At 53.3% G+C, this 19,162-nt stretch overlaps 2 protein-coding genes and 1 long non-coding RNA gene across 3 annotated transcripts; 1 reads left to right on the plus strand and 2 right to left on the minus strand.

The window, feature by feature from the left end:
- Positions 1 to 603: 603 nt before the first annotated feature.
- On the minus strand, positions 604 to 14,839 carry EMC1 (ER membrane protein complex subunit 1). Its single transcript, XM_074558738.1, has 24 exons — positions 14,681 to 14,839; positions 14,442 to 14,566; positions 13,848 to 13,913; positions 13,206 to 13,299; positions 12,481 to 12,609; positions 12,242 to 12,368; positions 11,423 to 11,572; positions 10,585 to 10,752; positions 10,211 to 10,282; positions 9,741 to 9,800; positions 9,421 to 9,543; positions 9,108 to 9,204; positions 8,320 to 8,436; positions 7,310 to 7,509; positions 6,944 to 7,093; positions 6,460 to 6,621; positions 6,106 to 6,225; positions 5,753 to 5,890; positions 4,711 to 4,884; positions 3,727 to 3,937; positions 3,216 to 3,300; positions 1,823 to 1,952; positions 1,133 to 1,650; positions 604 to 1,094 (listed from the first exon to the last, which is right to left on the minus strand). The coding sequence occupies exons 1-23, from the start codon at positions 14,779 to 14,781 to the stop codon at positions 1,471 to 1,473; spliced, it is 2,979 nt and encodes a 992-aa protein (XP_074414839.1). The 5' UTR covers positions 14,782 to 14,839; the 3' UTR covers positions 604 to 1,094; positions 1,133 to 1,470.
- A 20-nt stretch (positions 14,840 to 14,859) lies between these two features.
- On the plus strand, positions 14,860 to 19,068 carry MRTO4 (MRT4 homolog, ribosome maturation factor). The gene is made up of 8 exons (XM_074558749.1): positions 14,860 to 14,985; positions 15,355 to 15,413; positions 15,511 to 15,614; positions 15,700 to 15,781; positions 16,003 to 16,070; positions 17,240 to 17,391; positions 18,518 to 18,594; positions 18,772 to 19,068. The coding sequence occupies exons 1-8, from the start codon at positions 14,958 to 14,960 to the stop codon at positions 18,919 to 18,921; spliced, it is 720 nt and encodes a 239-aa protein (XP_074414850.1). The 5' UTR covers positions 14,860 to 14,957; the 3' UTR covers positions 18,922 to 19,068.
- LOC141731818 (uncharacterized) lies at positions 17,262 to 18,137 on the minus strand. The gene is made up of 2 exons (XR_012583764.1): positions 17,818 to 18,137; positions 17,262 to 17,770 (listed from the first exon to the last, which is right to left on the minus strand). It is a non-coding gene; the product is annotated as an uncharacterized LOC141731818 (long non-coding RNA).
- Positions 19,069 to 19,162: the final 94 nt, after the last annotated feature.

Raw genomic sequence — 19,162 nt, forward strand, 5'->3', positions numbered from 1 at the left:
GGCGCGTGCGCACTGCGTGAGTCAGCAACTTTTGGCGCGCGGCGCGTGCGCGGCGCGGGGAAGGCGGGGTTGGGCTCCGCGCATGCGTAGTGCGCGCGCCCCGCCCCCGCGGCTGCCCCGGGGCAGGGAGGGCTCGGAGCGGCCTCAGGGATCGTCCAAAAACCCCAAAAACAGCGAATAGCGAAACACACCCGCTTCAGGAGTCCTCCAAAACACTTAAATAAGGACATACTCCCTCCCCACGTAAATACCTAAAAAACCTCACTTAAACAGTCAAAAGTCTCCACTTAAGTAGCTCAAAACCCACCGAAATAGCCCCATAAAACCACTTAACAGCCCAAATACCCACCTCCATGGTCCCCAAAAAACACCTCAACAGCTCCCCAAGACCCACCTGAATATCCCCAAAATCCACCTAAGTAACCCCCAACTCCCACCTAAACAGCCTCAAAAAAACCACCTAAACATCCCCACAAAATCTCACCTAAGTAACCCCTAAAAAACACCTAAATACCCCCCAAACCCACGCAAAAAGCCACAAATGCCCACTTAAACAGCCCCCGAGCCCCTCAAATAGCCCAAGAAACACTTCAGCAGCCCAAGCCCGCTCCCTGCTCCGCAGCTTTATTTTGGGATCTGGACCCTGGGGGTGTGGGGGGCACGGCCACTCCCGGGGACAAACTCGATGTTAAACTGGACCTTAACAACTAAAATTTACAGTGCTCAGAGCTGTGATCCCGATGGAAACGCTGAGAGGCTCCTCCCCCTGAACCACCCCACCTTAACATCATTTCTGGACACAAAAAAAAGCAGGAAAATTTAGAAACAAATGGGAAGGCGCTGATGTTGTCATAATAAATAAAGAACATGGAGAGGCTTTAGGTTCAAATTCTTCCCTCATTCTGCAGCTTTGTCAGTGGCTCCACGAGGTTGTTTCCCACTACCAGACACCCAAACCCCAGCATTTTCCTACAGAAATCACCCAAGGTTGTTCCTCACAGCAGGAGCAACTCTCCTTGCTGCCAGATGTGAGGCACAGCTGGCACAAACAACCCTCCTCTCTCTGCCAGATGTGGGGCACAGCTGGCACAACCCTCCTCTCTGCCAGATGTGAGGCACAGCTGGCACAAACAACCCTCCTCTCTCTGCCAGATGTGGGGCACAGCTGGCAGCAAGGGAGAGCTGAGAATGAGCAGCACACACATCCTCAGGGTTCTCTTCACCAACACCAGGGAGACACTGATTTAGGGGCTTTCAGGGAGGTTTGGGAGCTCCTTTTTCAGTCAGACCAGATTAAAAAAGTCTCTCTTTTTCATCTCTTCCGTTTCTCCTCGCAGGACACACGTGGGCAGTGCGGGTTTTGTTCCTCCAGCAGCTTTTCCTCACAAATCTCTTTTCCTCACAAATCTCTTCCAGCCCAGTGGAGCAGAGGCCTGTGGGTCCATCCCTGGGGGGGCTGGGATCCCTCCCTCAGCGCCAGGCCCTGTTGAGCAGCTTCACCTGGGCCAGTCTCTTGGTGATCATGGTGGCAAAGACCAGCCCAAAGAGGACACTGCTGATGAGCACGTAGTCATAGTCATCCTTGAGCACATCAAACTGCTTGGAGGGGTACACCCGGGTCTGGAAGATGTCCAGCCCATAGGCCACAACCTGCAGGGGGGAGAGCAAGAGCTGGGGGTGCAGCTTGGAGCATAAAACCCCAAATGATCCCCTCAGGGTGACAGAACAGGAAGGAGTGTGATGGTTTTATGTGAGCAGCTGTTATGGGAGTTACAGAATTCAGATCATCCCCAAATTGCACCTTCCCTCCCCCTGCACTCACCAAGCAGGTGGACTCGAGGCCAGAGGGGGCTGTGTAAATGCCCCTCATCCTGGAGATGGTCTGGTTGTAGTTGATGAACCTCTCAGCGTGGATCTGCACGTCTGGTGAGTAGGGGATCAGGTTCTCCTCCCTGCAAGGCACCACCAGACATCAAACCCCAGCTAGGCCACCACTGTCTCCTGATTACCAAAAGTTACCCTAAACCAGCAAATCTGGGAGCTTTTCCCAGTGCAGATACACTACTGCTGCATGGTGAAAATCAGATGTATCAGGTTAAGTTTTACAAGTAAGTGTAACTCAAAATTCCATTTCCTCTGAGTGCTCCTCCCTGAGAATACAGACACCAGGCTGGTTTAACCACTGACCTGCTGTAACACAGACAAATGCAAACCATCACCACAGACTGGGGACAGAAACACAGAATCCTTCAGGTTGGGAAAGACCTCCAAGATCATCAAATCCAACCTCTGAGCTGAAGGAGCTTCCCTTCATTCTGTGCCAAGACTCCTCTGAGTCCAGGCAGGACAGGTTGTTCCTTTTCACACAAATCCAGCCCCCTCCAGAGCCCAGAAGGTTCTCAATCCTCCCCAGAGCCCAGAAGGTTCTCATCCCTCTCCACAGAGCCCAGAAGGTTCTCAATCCTCCCCAGAGCCCAGAAGGTTCTCACTCCTCCCCAGAGCCCAGAAGGTTCTCATTCCCCTCCCCAGAGCCCAGAAGGTTCTCATTCCCCTCCCCAGAGCCCAGAAGGTTCTCATTCCCCTCCAGCGCCCAGGTTCTCATTCCTCCCCAGAGCCCAGAAGGTTCTCATCCCTCCACAGAGCCAGAGGTTCTCATCCCCCTCCAGACCCAGAAGGTTCTCATCCCTCCCCAGAGCCCAGAAGGTTCTCAATCCCCCCCCAGAGCTTCTCATCCCTCTCCAGAGCCCAGAAGGTTCTCATCCCCCTCCACAGCCCAGAAGGTTCTCATTCCCCTCCAGAGCCCAGAAGGTTCTCATCCCTCTCCAGAGCCCAGAAGGTTCCCATCCCTCCCCAGAGCCCAGAAGGTTCTCATCCCTCTCCAGAGCCCAGAAGGTTCCCATCCCTCCCCAGAGCCCAGAAGGTTCTCATCCCTCTCCAGAGCCCAGAAGGTTCCCATCCCTCCCCAGAGCCCAGAAGATTCTCATCCCTCTCCAAAGCCCAGAAGGTTCTCAATCCTCTCCAGAGCCCAGAAGGTTCTCATCCCTCTCGAGACCCAGAAGGTTCTCATCCCTCCCCAGAGCCCAGAAGGTTCTCATCCCTCTCGAGACCCAGAAGGTTCTCATCTCTCTCCATAGCCCAGAAGGTTCTCATCCCTCTCCAGACCCAGAAGGTTCTCAACCCTCCCCAGAGCCCAGAAGGTTCCCATCCCTCCCTACCTGCTCTGCTCCGTGGGGATCTCCGGGCGCCGAGGGTCCAGCAGGGCCTTGGGAAGGGACAGGATGGCCCCAGAGGGAAGCCCAACTGTGCATTAAAGGAAAAGCATCTCAAAAATCACAGAATGCCAGAAAAGCCAGGGTTGGAAGGGCCTTCAAGGGATCACCCAGGCAGGGTGACCAGGAGCAGGTGACTCAGGAATGCATCCAGGTGGGTTTGGAATGGCTCCAGACCCTCCCTGGGCACCTGTGCCAGTGCTCTGCCACCCCCAAGGAAAAGCTGTTCCTTGTGTTGCGGTGAAGCTCACTGGGTTTCAGTTTCTGGCCATTGCTGCTCTGGAAGGAGCACCTCATGGCCATTCCTGCCAGCATTTTCTGACAGCCAACACAGACACACTCCTGGTGCTCATCCCTGCCCTTACATGAGTCCAGCACAACTCCAAGCAGGACTTTGTGGCAGCAGAGTGCATTCTGCTGGATTTCAGAGCTCCCCTTTGCCCGAGCAGGCACTCACCGAGCAGGTGGCGGCTGGTGATGCCCCTCTCAGTGATGGTGGCCTCCATGGCACTGATGGCAGAGGGGAAAATGTAGGATTGCTGCAGCACCTGGGGCAGGATGGGGCGGTCCAGGGAGCTGAAGGCTGTGGCATTGTACTGCTCTGTGCCCTCGTAGAGCTCCAGCACCGTGAACTCGTTGCGCCGGGCCTTGGTGTTCCAGTACTGGTACTGCAAGCAGGAGTTCCAGGGGGATCAGGGAATATCCAATAATCGCATTAAACTGCCTCCATGCCACAAAGATTTTTGCTTTTTATATGTTTTCCATGGATTTGTAGCTCTGTAGATTATTATTATATAGTTACATAGCTCCTTAAGTAACTGTTGCACCTTCCTACCCCTCCCTTAGATTTTAGAACAATAAGCAAACCTTGCTGGAATTTTATTTAGTCTTTGCTACATTGTGAACCAAGGACATCTCATTTCTCTATCACAGCCATAATAAATGGGGAGCTAGAAGCTAAGGGGGGCTTTAGAGGGGGCAGAATTGAAAGGGAGGGATTACTTCATTCACTGTCCCTCTAACTGGATGATTTTTAAGTATGTGTCCTGGTTTGAGAGGAAGTGAGTTTTTTGGGATGCAGTGGTCAAACCAATAGGTGCTCAGATTTGAATATTCTTCTGTGTGTTTCTTTTTACATATAGTTGTAGGTTAATAAAGTTTTTTTTCTTCATTCCTAAGCTGGAGCCTGCTTTGCTCTATTCCTGGTCACATCTCACAGCAGACACCAGGGAGAATGCATTTCCATGGGGGCACTGGCATTGTGCCAGTGTCAAACTGTGACAGCATGCTAATTTGTTAAACTTACAGAACTGTCAGATCTGCCATTATATTTTGGCATATTTGCACCATGAAGCACCTTCATTACAGGTCACTGCTTTTTATCACCTCACCATTGTCCAGCAGGTGATTTTAGGGGCACCCCAAAGAAGCAGCAGCTTACCACCACCCAGTTCTCAGAGTGCACCATGTGCACGGGCCCCTTGGCCTTTTTCTGCACGGAGGAGTGGATGATCCTGCCCGTGACCCCGTCCATGAGGTAGATCCCGATGAAGGTGCGCTCGTGGTGCGTGTCCGTGCTCTCGGTCACCACGGCCAGCAGGTTGGGGTTCAGGGACTAGGGATGGAGGAGAAACAGCTGAGACCCCCTGTCAGTGCCACAGACACCTCCTTCCTTCTCTTCATCTGGCACTGGGCACGTTGTGAACCAATCAGCATAAATCACCTCAAGAAATCAAGCTGCTATTTCCACAATTTCAGACTTTGACTGACTTAACTGCTGCATTAAAATATCAAAGTGAGCGTTCTTCCACAGAGACATTGCTGACCAGAAAGGAAACTGGCACCACAGTGTAGTAAACCCCTCAGGTTTAGCCAGGGCCCCTTGGAGAATAGAATGCTGACACAGCGGCAAAGAAGTTTCCTGTCTCCAGGGACATCCGCCTTGTACCTTATCCCTATAGCCATGGAAGGCAATATTGTGTTAAACCCTACCATTGGTCACTTATGGTCACCCTAACACCTTTGCCATTGGTCAGGATTGGATCCAGGCCAAGGGTATAACAGTAGCACACTGTACCCCTACTAACTCAGAAGAAGAAGAGCTGAGACCCTTCACGGACCCCTACAATAAAGCCATACTCGTGGAACAGCCAGCGTCTTCTGCTTCTCCTCTCTCTACCATCTGCTGGAGCCTTAGGCCAAGGGAAAAGCTACCTAGCAAGCAAAGCTGAAATCACAAGAGCTGCCTAATCACTAAGAGCTGAATATCTCCCTGCTTGCTAGGGGCTGACCCGTGGCCTTGGTCTGAGAGCGAGCTGGCTTCTGGCACCCAGTGCCCTTGGGGACTGAGCTCTGGAGCTGTAACAGCTTGCATAGGATACGACCAAGCAAGGCTCATTTACCACAGGGCAGCTCATCCCAATGTAGGGAATGGTACTGGGATCCTCCCATGGGATAAACCCCCAACACAAAGCCAGCAGCACCTTGTAGAGGACGCTGCGGTCGCCCATCACGCGGCCCTGGGAGTGCACGTGCTCGTTGGACCTCTTCCCCTTGACAGCCACAATCCTCTGCACCTCCGTGGGGATGGCCACCTCCCAGCTCTCCTCTGTGCTCAGGTCCTGCAGGGGAAAAGCATGTGGGTCCTTGGATCTCACCTCCCAAGGACACCATCTCCACCAGCAGGATGCAGATTTCCCCTTGCTTTGGGATTTCCCAATTCCTTTGGTGTGTTTTGAGGCTGAAGGTTCAGCTGAGCAAAGCTCCATGAAGGGAACTGAGATCTGCCATTATCCACAGGGCATTGAGGGAAGTGAGTGCAAGGGGCCTTCCATACCTTTTTCAGCCTGAATCCAGAGAGTTTTCCTTGCTCAGCATCAACTAGGTAAAAATAGATGGAATGGGCTATTTCTTCCAGCTGGCGAAGGACGTTTTTAGTGGCTGGGAAAGGTGTAACCTGGAAAAGAAAAACTAAGTTAAAAACAACTGATACAGACAAAGCCCCCACCCCAGAATGAACCAGAAAGATCATTTCTAAAGTGTTTATCAAGATAAGGTCCGTCTTACCAGAATAACCTCATAGTTTTGTGTGAACTGTGGCTCAATGGCATGTTTTTCCATCGTGTTCCAAAAGGGAAAGGAATAATGAACCTGAATGCAAAGAAAACTGCCTCCAGGCAAAGCAATTTACCTTGTACTCATCATCAATCAGCAGCAGCACTTTGGCATAGTCTTGATCCATAATGGGCAGAAGCAAAGTCTGGAGGATGGGACGTTTCAGAACAGGAGGAGCTACCTGGCTTCTCTTGCCAAAGATGGGGTTAAAGACGTACAGAAAACTCATCTTGGTTTCCTGAAAAACAGGGCAAGTTTTGCCTCTTTTTAAGACCAAGAAAAGAGTAGTTTTTTAACTGTTACTTGCTAGTGTTGTTGACTATTCATACTCTGTGTTCAGCTACTCCATCCTGAAAATATTCTGTTTGGAAACACACATTTGCCCAAACATTTATCCTGTATTTGTCCACAACAGCCACGATCATACCAAGGCTTCTGTGTTTGCTTCCCTCCAGATCTTTCTCCCCTGCCATCCCCACATCACTGACAAGCAGGTGATGCCCAGGAAGATGGTTTTATTGCCCTGTCCATGCCCATGGAGGGGCAGGAAAGGGCCTCACCTTGTCCTTGACAAGCAGAGTGCACTGTGGAGGGTGGGGGAAATGGGCTGTTGTTCTCTGCACCATCAGCTTGAAGGAGGAGCCTGGTCTCACATTCCTCAGGTATTGCTTCCACAGGATGGTGCCAGAACTGCTCTCAATGCCAAAAAGCTGAGGAAAAACACATGGGAAACACAGGAAAGCCAAAGTTTAGGAAACATCTCTCCCATTCAAGCATGACATCCTTCTCTGTCATATCCCAAAGAAAGCTGAGCCTTGGTCTCCCTTTAAAGCCACCACAAACATCCTGTGCATCTTCCCATCATTTCTGCCCAACTCAGAGCTTTGCTCCAGCCTGGAAACAGATTCCTGCCCTGGCCTCCTCACCTTGCCCGAGGCAGTGACCATCACCATCATCTTCTGGAGGTTGAACTCGTCTCTGGCCAAATTGTCAATGTTAATCTCGTTTTTAATCTGGCTCCGGGGCTTCCTGGCATCGTAGAACATCTTCCAGAGATGGGCAGTCCAGGCTTGCAGCAGGATGAGCTGGGATGAGAGTCTTTTCAGGAACATTCCCAGCAAGCCATCTGCAAGGGGCAGCACAGTGAGAGCAGGAGGGAAATCACACCCACCCCACCCCAGAGCTGGAACTGTGCTGTCAAACGCTGCCATGCACAGACCTGGGCTGGCTCCTGGCCTCCCCCTCTGCACTGAGTTACAGTTGCCATTTCTGTCACAGACTCTGGCATTTCCCAACCTTTCCCACTCCACACTCACTCCAAAACATGCCCTGATCAACTGCAAGCAAACCTTCATGCAGAGGATTTTGTGTTCCTTCTCACTGTGCCCACCTACAGCTCCCCCACCTCTACAGAAATCCCTCTGAGCAATTAAAAATCCTTAATTCTGCCCAGTCAGGGTTTGTATTCAAATTCTTAACCAAAACACCAGATTCCAACTCTGTTTCAGCCCCTGAGGAGAGCAAGCAGAGGGGAGCAGTGGCACCAGAAGCTTTGGGCAGGAGCAGAGCACACTCCATGCAGGGTGGGGTTACCTTGGATGGCTGCATCCAGGATAGCAAGGAAAGACAAAAGAAAGCAAAAAAAAAAACCTATTGGAAACAAATCTTCCAGAAAGAGCCACAAAAAACAGTCAGGAGACATGACCAAAAATCCCTTCTACTGCTGCTGATTTTTTTTTAATGTAACAATGTAATATATTCATGTTATATGGGTTGGATTTCCAAAGTTTACACAGAAAAGGGTTTATTTCTGCTCATTTTAATTGGCATCAGTAGAGATTTAAATTAATCTCTCAGCTCAGAGTAAACAAAAAACAATAAACACATTTATTTAGGAAGGAAAGCAAACTCACAGAGGTAATTCTGTTGAACTCACCTGCTTTTTTTCCAAATTCTCCCTCCAGCTCAGCCTGTGCTCCTGTCAGAGGCAGATCCACCATCTCCAAGCTCACCACCTCTGCCAGTGACTCCTCTCTACTCCACACAACTTTTCCTGCCAAGAAATAAGAGCAGAATATTGGAAAAATCAACTCAATATTTGGGAATTAACTCACTCAGTATTAGAGTATCTTTCAGTGCAACCCTGAAATGCAATCACCTCGAAATAAAATGCAAAAAGTGTATTAATATCTACTATAATTAATTATTTAATAAAAGATAAATACTTCATGCAACAGGAGCCACTTGTAGGAAGAAAACCTCAGGATCAGTGAAAGCAATCTGGTGCTTTAAAAGGGTTCAGTCATTGAGTCTATTCAGAACAAGAGATTCACAGTGTGAACCCCTGGATTCCCTTAGAGCCCCACAAAATTCCTGTCACTGAGATGAGACTTTCAATCCTTTCTGCAAATTAACATTTTTGCCATGAGATTTCTGAAAATCTCTGAGGAAGATCCACAACAGAACTTACACTCTCATCCTACAAAAAGAGTTTTGAAATTTGCAGAAACCCCTGAAATCCAAAGGCTCTGCCCACACAAAGCAGTGCAGAATTGTTTCTCCAGGTGAGGGTGAAAGAGTCTCCTGTGTCTTTTGTGGGACTCAGGAGAGTTAAATGATTTTTTTCAGCTTCCAAAGAAAGTAATGATGAAATACAATCCTTGAGAACACAGAATTTTCTCCTGGTGACTGTTACAAAGAGAGGAAGCTGTTTTTGGGAGTCACCTGGCTGCTGGAGGAACATGAGCATGTGGTCCTCAGTCTGCACCAAGGCTCGATAGCCCACGGAGTCATCCTTCTTCAGGAAAACTTGGATGTACAGCTGGGAAAGAAACAAAACAAAGGCAAAGAAACAGCAAAATTAATGATCACATCATCTCCTTGAAGACAGCAGAAATCAGGTGAAACCAGAGCAAAGAGATGCTGGAATGCTGGAATGCTTTTTCCCTTGGAAAAATTCCAAGATCCCTGGAATGCTTTTCCCCTTGGCTGCCAAAGCAGGGAAGGGGGAGCACTGCAATAACCCCTCCCTGCTCACCTGCTGTGGCTTGGCCCCTCCTTGCTCCAGGCTGAAGGTGATTGTGGTGTCCAACAATCTTTGCCCAGTCTCAACCAGGTAGAGGTTTATGTTGTAGGTTTGATTGGAGCAGGTTAAGGAATCCTGTAGCAATGGGCAGAAAACAGGGGTTACACCCACACCACACCAAATCCTGCAGCAGGATTCCATCCCCACCAAAAACTGGGGCTTCAGGATATTTTTAGGCTGCTTTTAGGTTGTGCAGCTGGTGTAAGAGCTCTGTCATTCTGCTACTGCAGGTGATGGACTGACAAGAAGTTGGGAACAAGAGCACCCCATACCTGCCTGCGGGCATCCTCCAGAGTGCTGCCAGCTTGGAGGCCATCAGAGAGTCCAGGTTTCTGAAATGAGGATGAGAGGAAATGTAACACGGCTTCAGACACCAGTAAAGGATAAAAAAATTAGGTTTCCAACTGCCTGACAAATCTCAGCTTGCCTGTGGTATCAGGCAGGAAACAGCTCTGGCCTGTTCTGATAAAAATAAAGTATGTTTGATATCCCCAAGAACTGAAATCCTCTGTGGAGCAGGAAAGCCAATTCTTTGGCACTTCCCCACCTTCCACAGGGCTGAAACAGGATATTCACTGAGCCAGGCACAGCCTCAGCTGGACATAATCAAGCCCTGTGTTATCACTGAAACTTATCAACTCCTCCTCTTCCTCAAGGGGCTCCCCATCCCTGGGCCTGTGAAACCCCAGTGGAGCCCAGCCCCAGAGCTGGGCTGCTCCCAGAGGACAGGAACTGTGCTCACCAGTTCATTCCTACATGTCAGCACAGCAGCCACTGTCTTCTCCCCAGTCGTTGCAAAACTCGCTAGAGCTGCCTGGAAAAGGAAAAAAATGAAAGAAATCATTAAAAAACACCCTCAAGAAACCCCTAAACCTCATGAAAAAGTACTTGTGAAGTAAATAAAATCATAGTGAAATTAAAAGCAGGTGAACTGTCACAGCCAAATTTAAAATCGTATATACAGGAAAAACCTTACTTCTCCTAAAGATGGGAGCAAAAACCTGCTAAAGGTTTTTGAGCCATGGTGCCCAGAGTTCCTGAGACCTGCAGAACCTGCCCTCTGGCCCAGCGGGGTGAAGGATGCTCAGCTGGCCCTGGCCCTGTCCCATCTCTCACCTGCTGGAAGTCCCGGAGGTGGCTGAGCAGCCCCTGCTTGTACTGCAGCAGGGAGAAGTGGCTTGGGGACAGCTGCAGGAAGAACTGAGTCCGTGAGGCGCCGCTCACACTGGGCTGAGTGGCCAAGATCCTGGCCTGGAAGTCATCTGCAAACTCCAGCTCCAGGGACTGCAGGGGAGACAAGCACATTGCTGGGGAGCCATCCTGCAGTGGGACCAACAGCTCCCTCCCCTCAGCAGCAGCCAGAGATGCCCTGAGTCAGGGGGCAGAGCAGGAGCAGGGAAGGCTGAGGCTCCACTGGAGCAAAGCTCAGAAGACATTGATCCAGAAGGAAGAACAGACAAAAAGCTTTCCCACCCTCCCTCAATTTACAGAGCATGATCCCCCACCTCCAATCATCCTCCAGTTCACCAACAGACTGGGGAGATGCCACCATAACGGGTCAGGACCAGGTAATGAGTGACAGAGACTCTCAAGACATTCACAAAAGGGTAATTCACTTTATTAAGAAACCCAGAAGGCTAATTCACTTTATTAAGAAACCCAGTGCTTTTTATATCCTAATTCGTACAGGTGGACCTGATTGGTCCTTTAATCAAAAAACCATCCCATTAGCTAATGGGAAGAAGCCACCCTTTGGTAAACAAACCTATGGGCAATACAGCTTATTACAAACACCAGGTGTAGATTGTTTAGAATTCTCTCTCTCCAGCTCCCTCACATTTCCCAGGCTGATTCCAGGAAAACTTATTTATTTATCTAGCTTTGTGTCTCTGTGACCAGGCTGTCACCACAGGGAACCAGCTCCAGCTGGGTCAGGAATGCCAGCAGTGCTCACCTGCAGGGGGATGCTCCTCATGTCCTGCTCCGTGTCCAGGGCACAGACGTGCAGGGAACGTGTGGCTGTGTCCACACACACCAGCACAGCCTCCCCCACCACGGCACAGGGGCCCTGCAGAGCCCCCAGCCACGGGGCTGCCACCCTCACCTGCAGAGAGACAGCCAGCTCAGGGCACACAGCCTGCACAGCACACAGCCTGCACGGCACACAGCCTGCACAGCACCCACGGGCACACACAGGCAAGGCAAGTCAGTTATTTTTAGCCACAGCTGAGAAAAGCTACCTGTCAGCCTGAGGGTTGTGGATAATCTTGGCTAACAGCTGCCAGCCTGGCTCAGTTTGGCTTCCAGGGCAGTCAGCCATGGAATCCCTGGTGTGGAGGCAATGCCTCAGGGAAGGGAGGGGTCTCTGTGGCACAACAATTGATTTCTCTGCCCACCACAGGGTTGGAAGTGCATTTGTTCACATCAAATCCAGCTGTTGTCATTATAGTGCAGGAGTTCTATTGTCACTGCATTGCAAGGCTTCCACATTGCCAGAGTTTTGCACCTCCCTGATGTTTCTTGTAGGCAGCTCCTCTAGGCACTGACTCTTCCTTGTCCCTACAGTAAACTGATTCCAGTCCCCTCAACCAACCAATCCACTCTTTTACAACACTCTTTTATTGGCTACAGCTGTGGCCTGTTAACATCAGGCCTGCTCCTAATCTTCAATAATTAACCCAGCAGCAACTCTTTAGGGGGTAAGATTACCTTCTATACTACCTTTATTTACTTATACTCTATCCCCCTACATGCAGCATTCTGGCTCCCCTACCTGTCTGGTGATTTCCCCATCCTCCACACTGAAGGTCAGCAGGCTCAGGTGGCTCTGGGGGACGATGCCAACCACGTGGATCACTCCAGTGCCACGGGAGTACAGCAGCTCGTACTGAGTGCTCTCACTGCAACACAGGAGCAGCCATGAAGCATCCCCCTCCCACTCACACTGCAGCAGCACAAGGCAGGTGCAGCCCTGTGCCAGGGGCTCACAGCTCTCCTTGGAGCTGTTCTCACCTTTCAGGCAGGTGTTCCACCCACTTCTGGTGCCCGTTGGACAGGTAGTGCAGGGACAGGGCTGCCTTCTTCAGCACTGCCACGTACTTCACTGCCTCAGGGAGCCCCACCAGGGCAGCCCCCTGGAAACTGAGCACAGGCACCAGCAGTTAGGGAATTCTTTTCCTATCTTACCCTTGAGAAGGGGCTGGAGCCCCAGGAGGGGTTGAGGGAGCTGGGCAGGGGCTCAGCCTGGAGCAGAGGAGGCTCAGGGGGCCCTTGTGGCTCTGCACAGCTCCTGACAGGAGGGGACAGCCCAGGGGTCAGGCTGTGCTCAGGGAACAGGGACAGGAGAGAGGGAACGGCCTCAGGCTGGGCCAGGGCAGCTCAGGGTGGGCACCAGGAGGAATTTTTGCATGGAAAGGGGGCTCAGGCCTTGGCACTGCCCAGGGAGGCTTGGAGTGCCCATCCCTGGAGGTGTCCTAGACGTGGCACTGAGTGCTCTGGGCTGGGGACAAGGTGGAGATTGTCACAGCTTGGACTTGATCTGAGAGGGCTTTTCCCACCTCAGTGATTCTCTGCAAGGTTCAGCCATTCACAAAGAATTCACCTAAAATTTGTTCTGGAACCTTTACATCTGACTAATCTTTCTCTACAATGCAAGCCCAGATTGAGTCCATGACCCATTTTTTCCTTCCCAGAGCAGCCCTCCAAGGAGAGCAAACCCTGCAGACAGGAGCTCCCACCTGCCCGTGTCCAGGGAGGTTTCCCAGTTCAAGCCCCCGATGTTGGTCTCCCAGGAGCGCAGAATCCGCCCAGCGTTGGACACGGTGATGGCATCTGGGGAGGAGGGGAGGGACAAACAGGGGCTGGCACCCAGCAGGAACCAGCAAAGGGATGGGCTCTGCATGCCCAGCCTGTGCTCCAAGGTTGGCTCCACACCCCAGGAGCCCCCCCAGCCCTGGCACTGTGAGAAACAGATACTCACTTTGCAAAAACTGAGAAAGGTTCATTAAACCTCATCAAAAATACAACAGAAGGCTGAATAGGGAAAAGGTTACAGCACTGGGAGCAGAGGATTTTCCCCACAGTGTGCTCACCCACACAATGGGGGTTTGGCCTTTTAACCCTTTTACCCCTCCCAAAGTTCTGTCCATTGACCCCTTCCTCACTGTCCAGCGGTGGAGATCTCTTCCTCAAATCCTGACTGAGCTCAGGTGCTCCATAGTGACAACCCCCCCAAAATGTCCCAGACCCAACTCTCCCTTGATAACCACATGAAGAGGCAAAACTATAAATCTATAAAACTTTTCTTAGCATGTATACATAACATTTCTCTGCTAATTGTGAGCGTCAATCACGGCACTACTCATCTGTCACAGCCTTACCCTGCCCGTGGATCAGCATGGCATCGATGGCTCCTTCCGGAGTGCCCTTGTCCACATGGCGCCACACTGCGAGAGACAGAGCAGGGCAGAGGCGTTTGTGCTGGCAGAGGCGTTCCTGCCTCACCGACAGGGGTTAAACCGGGCTGCTCACGGAGCCGGCCCTCAGACAGGGGTTAAACCGGGCTGCCCACGGAGCCGGCCCTCAGACAGGGGTTAAACCCGGCTGCTCACGGAGCCAGCCCTCAGACAGGGGTAAAACCCGGGCTGCCCACGGAGCCGGCCCTCAGACAGGGGTTAAAGCCGGGCTGCTCATGGAGCCGGCCCTCAGACAGGGGTTAAACCCGGGCTGCCCACGGAGCCGGCCCTCAGACAGGGCTGTGAGCCAGCGGGCGAGCCCTCCCGCCCGCCGGGGCCGCACGGCAGCGTTAAACCCACGGCACCCGCAGGGACCCTGAGTTAAACCCCGGCACCGCAGTGACCCTCAGAGTTAAACACCGGCACCTCTCAGGGACGCCGAGTTAAACACTGGCACCCGCAGGGACCCTCAGAGTTAAACACCGGCACCCCTCAGTGACCCTCAAAGCGGCCACTCACAGATTTCGCCGCTCCGCGAGTTCAGGGCGGCCACCACGTTCTCCTCCGTAGCCACAACGAGCTTCTTCGAGCCCTGCGAGGCCTCCAAGGAGGCGAACTTGAGCTTCCCCACGTACTGCTGCCTCCTGCAAGAGGGAACGGCAGCAACGCTGAAATGGGACAGGGACGAGAGCGGCGCGGCGGGGGCGGGGCCTGCCCGCGGGAGCGGGAACCCAACCCGGCGGGAGCCCGGCACTCACCAGTCGAACTTGCCCACTTGGTCCTCATAGACGGCGGCGGCCAAGGGCAGCAGGAGCAGGAAAGGTAAGAGGAGCAGGACGGGCTGCAGCGCCGCCGCCATGACAGCGGCCCGGGGGCCTTCTGCGCTGCGGGGCGGCCCGCGCCGCCGCCTGAGCGGGGAAAGGGCGTCCAGCGCCGCAGGAAGCTAGTAAGCAGCGCGCAGGCAGCGCGCGGGGCAGCCCGGGCCGCTCCCGGCAGCCCGCGCGCGGCGCGGGGACCTCGGAGCACGGCGGAGCCATGCCCAAGTCCAAGCGGGACCGCAAAGGTGCGAGCGGGGCTGGAATGGGGCTGTACCGAGTCCCTGAGGGGCGCATCCCTCTCCTCCCCATTCCTGTCCTCTGCCCTACTTCTGCCCCCTTTCCTGTCGCTTTCTCATTCCTCGATTCCCCCATCCCTCTCCTCACCCCCTTCACCGTCCCCTTCTCCGTCGTTTCCTCATGTCTCGGCCCCATCCATCGCCCCGTTCCCTCTCCCCGTTCCCTTCCCTATTCCTTGTCCTTTACCCCATCCCTATCTCCTTGCCCATCTCCGTTCCCTTCTCCATTACCATCCCCTCCCGGTCCCCTCTCCCATCCTCCATTCCCCCTCCATTCCCCCTCCATCCCTGACGCTCTCTCCGCTCCTGTCCCCGCAGTGTCCCTGACGCGGACGCCCCGCAAGGGGCTGGAAGCCAAGCAGGCGCTGATCGCCGAGGTGAGTCTGGCCCCGAGCCCTCTTCCCCGTCCTCTTCCCCCTGTCCTGCCCGTTCCCCCCGTGCCCTGTGCCCGTCCCGGTAACGGCTCCCCCGCAGCTGCGGCGCTGTGTGGACACCTACAAGTACATCTTCGTGTTCTCGGTGGCCAACATGAGGAACAACAAGCTGAAGGATGTGCGGAACGCCTGGAAGCACAGCAGGTGGGCAGGGGTGCTGCGGGGTGGGGATGCCCAAGGGGGGAGCTCCAGGGCTGATCTTCCTCCTCCTCTTCCTCCTGCTGGGCAGGATCTTCTTCGGGAAGAACAAGGTGATGATGGTGGCGCTGGGCCGGGAGCCGAGCAGCGAGTACAAGGAGAACCTGCACAAGGTACCTGCTGAGCTCCTCTGGGTGTCCCAGAGCTTCACCTGCTGCATTCCCCATCCTGGGGAACATCCTGGAATCACATCCTGGGGTCACCTTTCTGTGGGGGCGTTAACTGGCTCCATCCATGCCCTGCCAGGAGGGCTCTGTTGGGTGCAGCAGTGCAGGGCTGAGCCCTGCAGTGAGTCTCTGCTGTTCCTGTCCCCATGCATGCTCCTTTCTTCCAGGTCAGCAAACACCTCAGAGGGGAGGTGGGGCTGCTCTTCACCAACCGCACCAGGGACGAGGTGGATGAGTGAGTACCAGCCTGGCACAGCCTTTTCATTGCCACAAAACCCCAATGAGCCCTGCTGCTTCCCTTACAGCAGGGATGCTCTCATGGGCCTTTCCCAGCCCTTCCTGTGACAGCAGAAACCATGGGAGGGTTTGGGCTGGGAGGGACCTTCAAGCTCATCTCATTCCACCCCCTTGGGCACTTCCAGGGATGCAGGGGCAGCACAACCTCCCTAAGCAGCAGCAGACCCTGGGGAGGTGTCAGGGTCCGTCCTAGTGGACAGATGACCTGATGGTTCATAGGAGTGATCTCAGAGTGCAAAAACCAACACGGTACAAGGGGGTTTGCAGTGATAATCAAAACAAATGCAGTTTTAGTGAAATAGCCACAGCAGAAATGTGGTAGAGGGATTAAGGGAGAGAAAAAGATAGAGGTAGGGAGAGGATATAGCTACCAACGCAGAGACAAAGTCCTTTGGTCCAGTCCAGCCGAGGGTCTGCCTGCTACGCTGGGGAGATCTCAAAGGCTCTAGCTAACTCAGAGGTTTTTATTACTGAAAATTATGGGGGGGGTGAAACAGATACAATAGGGGACAGATGTAACCGGTAGTCCATGTTCTCAACAGTAAATGAGAGCCATTGTGTTCTCCATCCAGTGGTCACAGCCTGCAGGCCAACATCTCACTTTGGTCAGCTTTGGTCCCCCACACACCTCCCCTGGGCTGGGGGTTTCAGTCCCAGTCCTTGGAAGCAGCAGAGGGGCCTTTTAGGAGTTTCATGTCTCAGTCCTTGATGAGAGGCTCCTTACATCCCAGTCTGTCTGTCACGGTGGTTGTAAAACAGGTGAGGGTCTCTGTGGGAGACCACCTGAAACTCAGGAGAGTCCAGCCAGGCCGAGAGGTGGGACAGCACAGTGCCCCCTTCTTAGCATACAGCAAACAACACTTGTGAAAACAATAGCTGAACACTGAGCTTTCAGGTCTCAGGGCCTTGTTGGTGTGTGACTTTTCTCCTTCAGAGCCACATATTCTAGACAGGGGGTCTTCTCTTCAGTGGTGCCCCAATGACAGTCGTGAGGCAGATGAGGGAAAATTCAGACAGACTCTCACAGGAGGCCGTGCCCCAGTCCCTGTGTGAGCCCAGGGCTGTTCCTGCCCCAGCTGAAGCTCCTGTTGCCCCCCTGTGTCCCAGGTGGTTCTCCAGGTTCCGGGAGCTGGACTTTGCCCGTGCTGGGAACAAGGCTCCCTACGGGGTCAGCCTGGACACGGGGCCCCTGGAGCAGTTCCCCCACTCCATGGAGCCGCAGCTGCGGCAGCTGGGGCTGCCCACGGCGCTGAAGAAAGGTACAGCAGGGCCAGGCTGGGGTGGCCGTGCTCCTGGGGACACTGAAGGACACTGCTACACACACAGCAGCTTTGGGGCTGGAGAAAACTGAGGGACACCTTTGTCCTTGTTGGGCTGGGGCTAGAACTCCTTCTGTCCTTGTGCTGTTGTTCCCAAACTCATGTCAGAGGCTGAGTAAAGCCCCCAGATTTCTGCAGAATGCCGTCCCATTCCAGCAGAAACAGCTCAGAACCCACTCAGGAACCAGGGGTGGGGTTTTGGAGCTGATCTCTCTCCTTGGGGTGCTCTGATGCTGCATGGGAAGGTGTCAGCTCCAAGGGGTGGGTGGTGTTGGAGGGACTGCTGGCTCTGCCCCATGTTCCTGGGGAGCCCCAGTGCCTGGATCCCATTTCCAGGGGATGCAATTTCCAGGGGTCCCCCAGTGCCTGGGGTCCCATTTCCAGGGGTCCCCCAGTGCCTGGGATCCCATTTCCAAGGGAGCCCCAGTGCCTGGGGTCCCATTTCCAGGGGATGCAATTTCCAGGGGAGCCCCCAGTGCCTGTGGTCCCATTTCCAAGGGAGCCCCAGTGTCTGGATCCCATTTCCTGTGGACCCCCAGTGCCTGGGATCCCATTTCCAGGGGAGCCCCAGCAGTGCCTGGATCCCATATCTAGGGGTCCCCCAGTTCCTGAGGTCCCATTTCCAGGGGTGCCCCAGTTCCTGGGATCCCATTTCCAGGGCAGCCCCAGTGCCCGGGATCCCATTTCCAGGGCAGCCCCAGTGCCCGGGATCCCATTTCCAGGGCAGCCCCCATGCCTGGATCCCATTTCCTTTGGACCCCCAGTGTCTGGATCCCATTCCAGGGGTCCCCCAGTGCCTGGGGTCCCATTTCCAGGGCAGCCCCAATGCCTGGATCCCATTTCCTTTGGACCCCCAGTGTCTGGATCCCATTTCAGGGGTCCCCCAGTGCCTGGGATCCCATTTCCAGGGGATGCTATTTCCCGGGGAGCCCCAGTGCCTGGGACCCCATTTCCAGGGGAGCCCCAGCAGTGCCTGGATCCCATTTCAGGGGTGCCCCAGTTCCTGGGGTCCCATTTCAGGGGTCCCCCAGTGCCTGGGGTTCCATTTCAGGGGTGTTGCTTGCAGGAGTGGTGACGCTGCTGTCGGATTACGAAGTGTGCAAGGAAGGAGATGTTCTCACCCCAGAACAGGCCCGAGTGCTGGTGAGTAACACAGCAGCCCTGACACAAAATAATTCATTAACACATCTCCTAAAACTCAGCAGCAATTATTTTGGTTCCTGCTTTGCTCCACTTCCCCCCTGGAAGCAGGATTTACTGTTTTGCTGGGCTGGGCACAGAGACAGTATAGCAGGAATGATGATTTGTGTCCTCTCCTAGAAACTCTTTGGCTACGAGATGGCAGAATTTAAAGTCACCATGAAGTTTCTGTGGAATTCTGAGACAGGAGACTTCCAGAAGCTTGTGGGAGATGCAGCAGAGGAGGAGGAAGAGGAGGATGATGATGATGATGACAGCAATGAGGACTAACAGCTTGGCCACCAGACAGTTCTATTTTAGGGACAAAAAGAGGAGAATATTTCCCTTCCCTGGGTACACCTGGACTGGCATGACCTTTATAGAAAATGACCTACCTATGCTTTTTTATATTTATATAAATATCTATGTGAAACTTCAGCTGGTTGTTGCTGCTTCTGTTAGTGATGGTGGAGCCTGGGATCTGAAGAAATGCCAGCTCAAACATGAAAACTGGGCAGGAAGGGTGTAAATG

Source organism: Zonotrichia albicollis, chromosome 25, assembly GCF_047830755.1.
Source record: "Zonotrichia albicollis isolate bZonAlb1 chromosome 25, bZonAlb1.hap1, whole genome shotgun sequence".
Taxonomy (NCBI): Eukaryota; Metazoa; Chordata; class Aves; order Passeriformes; family Passerellidae; genus Zonotrichia; species Zonotrichia albicollis.

What these genes read in the sequence shown, in the direction of transcription:
- EMC1 (XM_074558738.1), bottom strand. Translation starts at nt 14,781, where the DNA reads ATGGCGGCGGCGCTGCAGCCCGTCCTGCTCCTCTTACCTTTCCTGCTC. An exon ending in CTCGCGGAGCGGCGAAATCT is followed by an intron (nt 13,914 to 14,441) that starts GTGAGTGGCCGC and finishes TGTCTCTCGCAG; the next exon opens with TGTGGCGCCATGTGGACAAG. An exon ending in ACTCTGAGAACTGGGTGGTG is followed by an intron (nt 3,938 to 4,710) that starts GTAAGCTGCTGC and finishes TCCTGCTTGCAG; the next exon opens with TACCAGTACTGGAACACCAA.
- MRTO4 (XM_074558749.1), top strand. Translation starts at nt 14,958, where the DNA reads ATGCCCAAGTCCAAGCGGGACCGCAAAG. An exon ending in AGCAGGCGCTGATCGCCGAG is followed by an intron (nt 15,414 to 15,510) that starts GTGAGTCTGGCC and finishes GCTCCCCCGCAG; the next exon opens with CTGCGGCGCTGTGTGGACAC. An exon ending in ACAAGGAGAACCTGCACAAG is followed by an intron (nt 15,782 to 16,002) that starts GTACCTGCTGAG and finishes CCTTTCTTCCAG; the next exon opens with GTCAGCAAACACCTCAGAGG.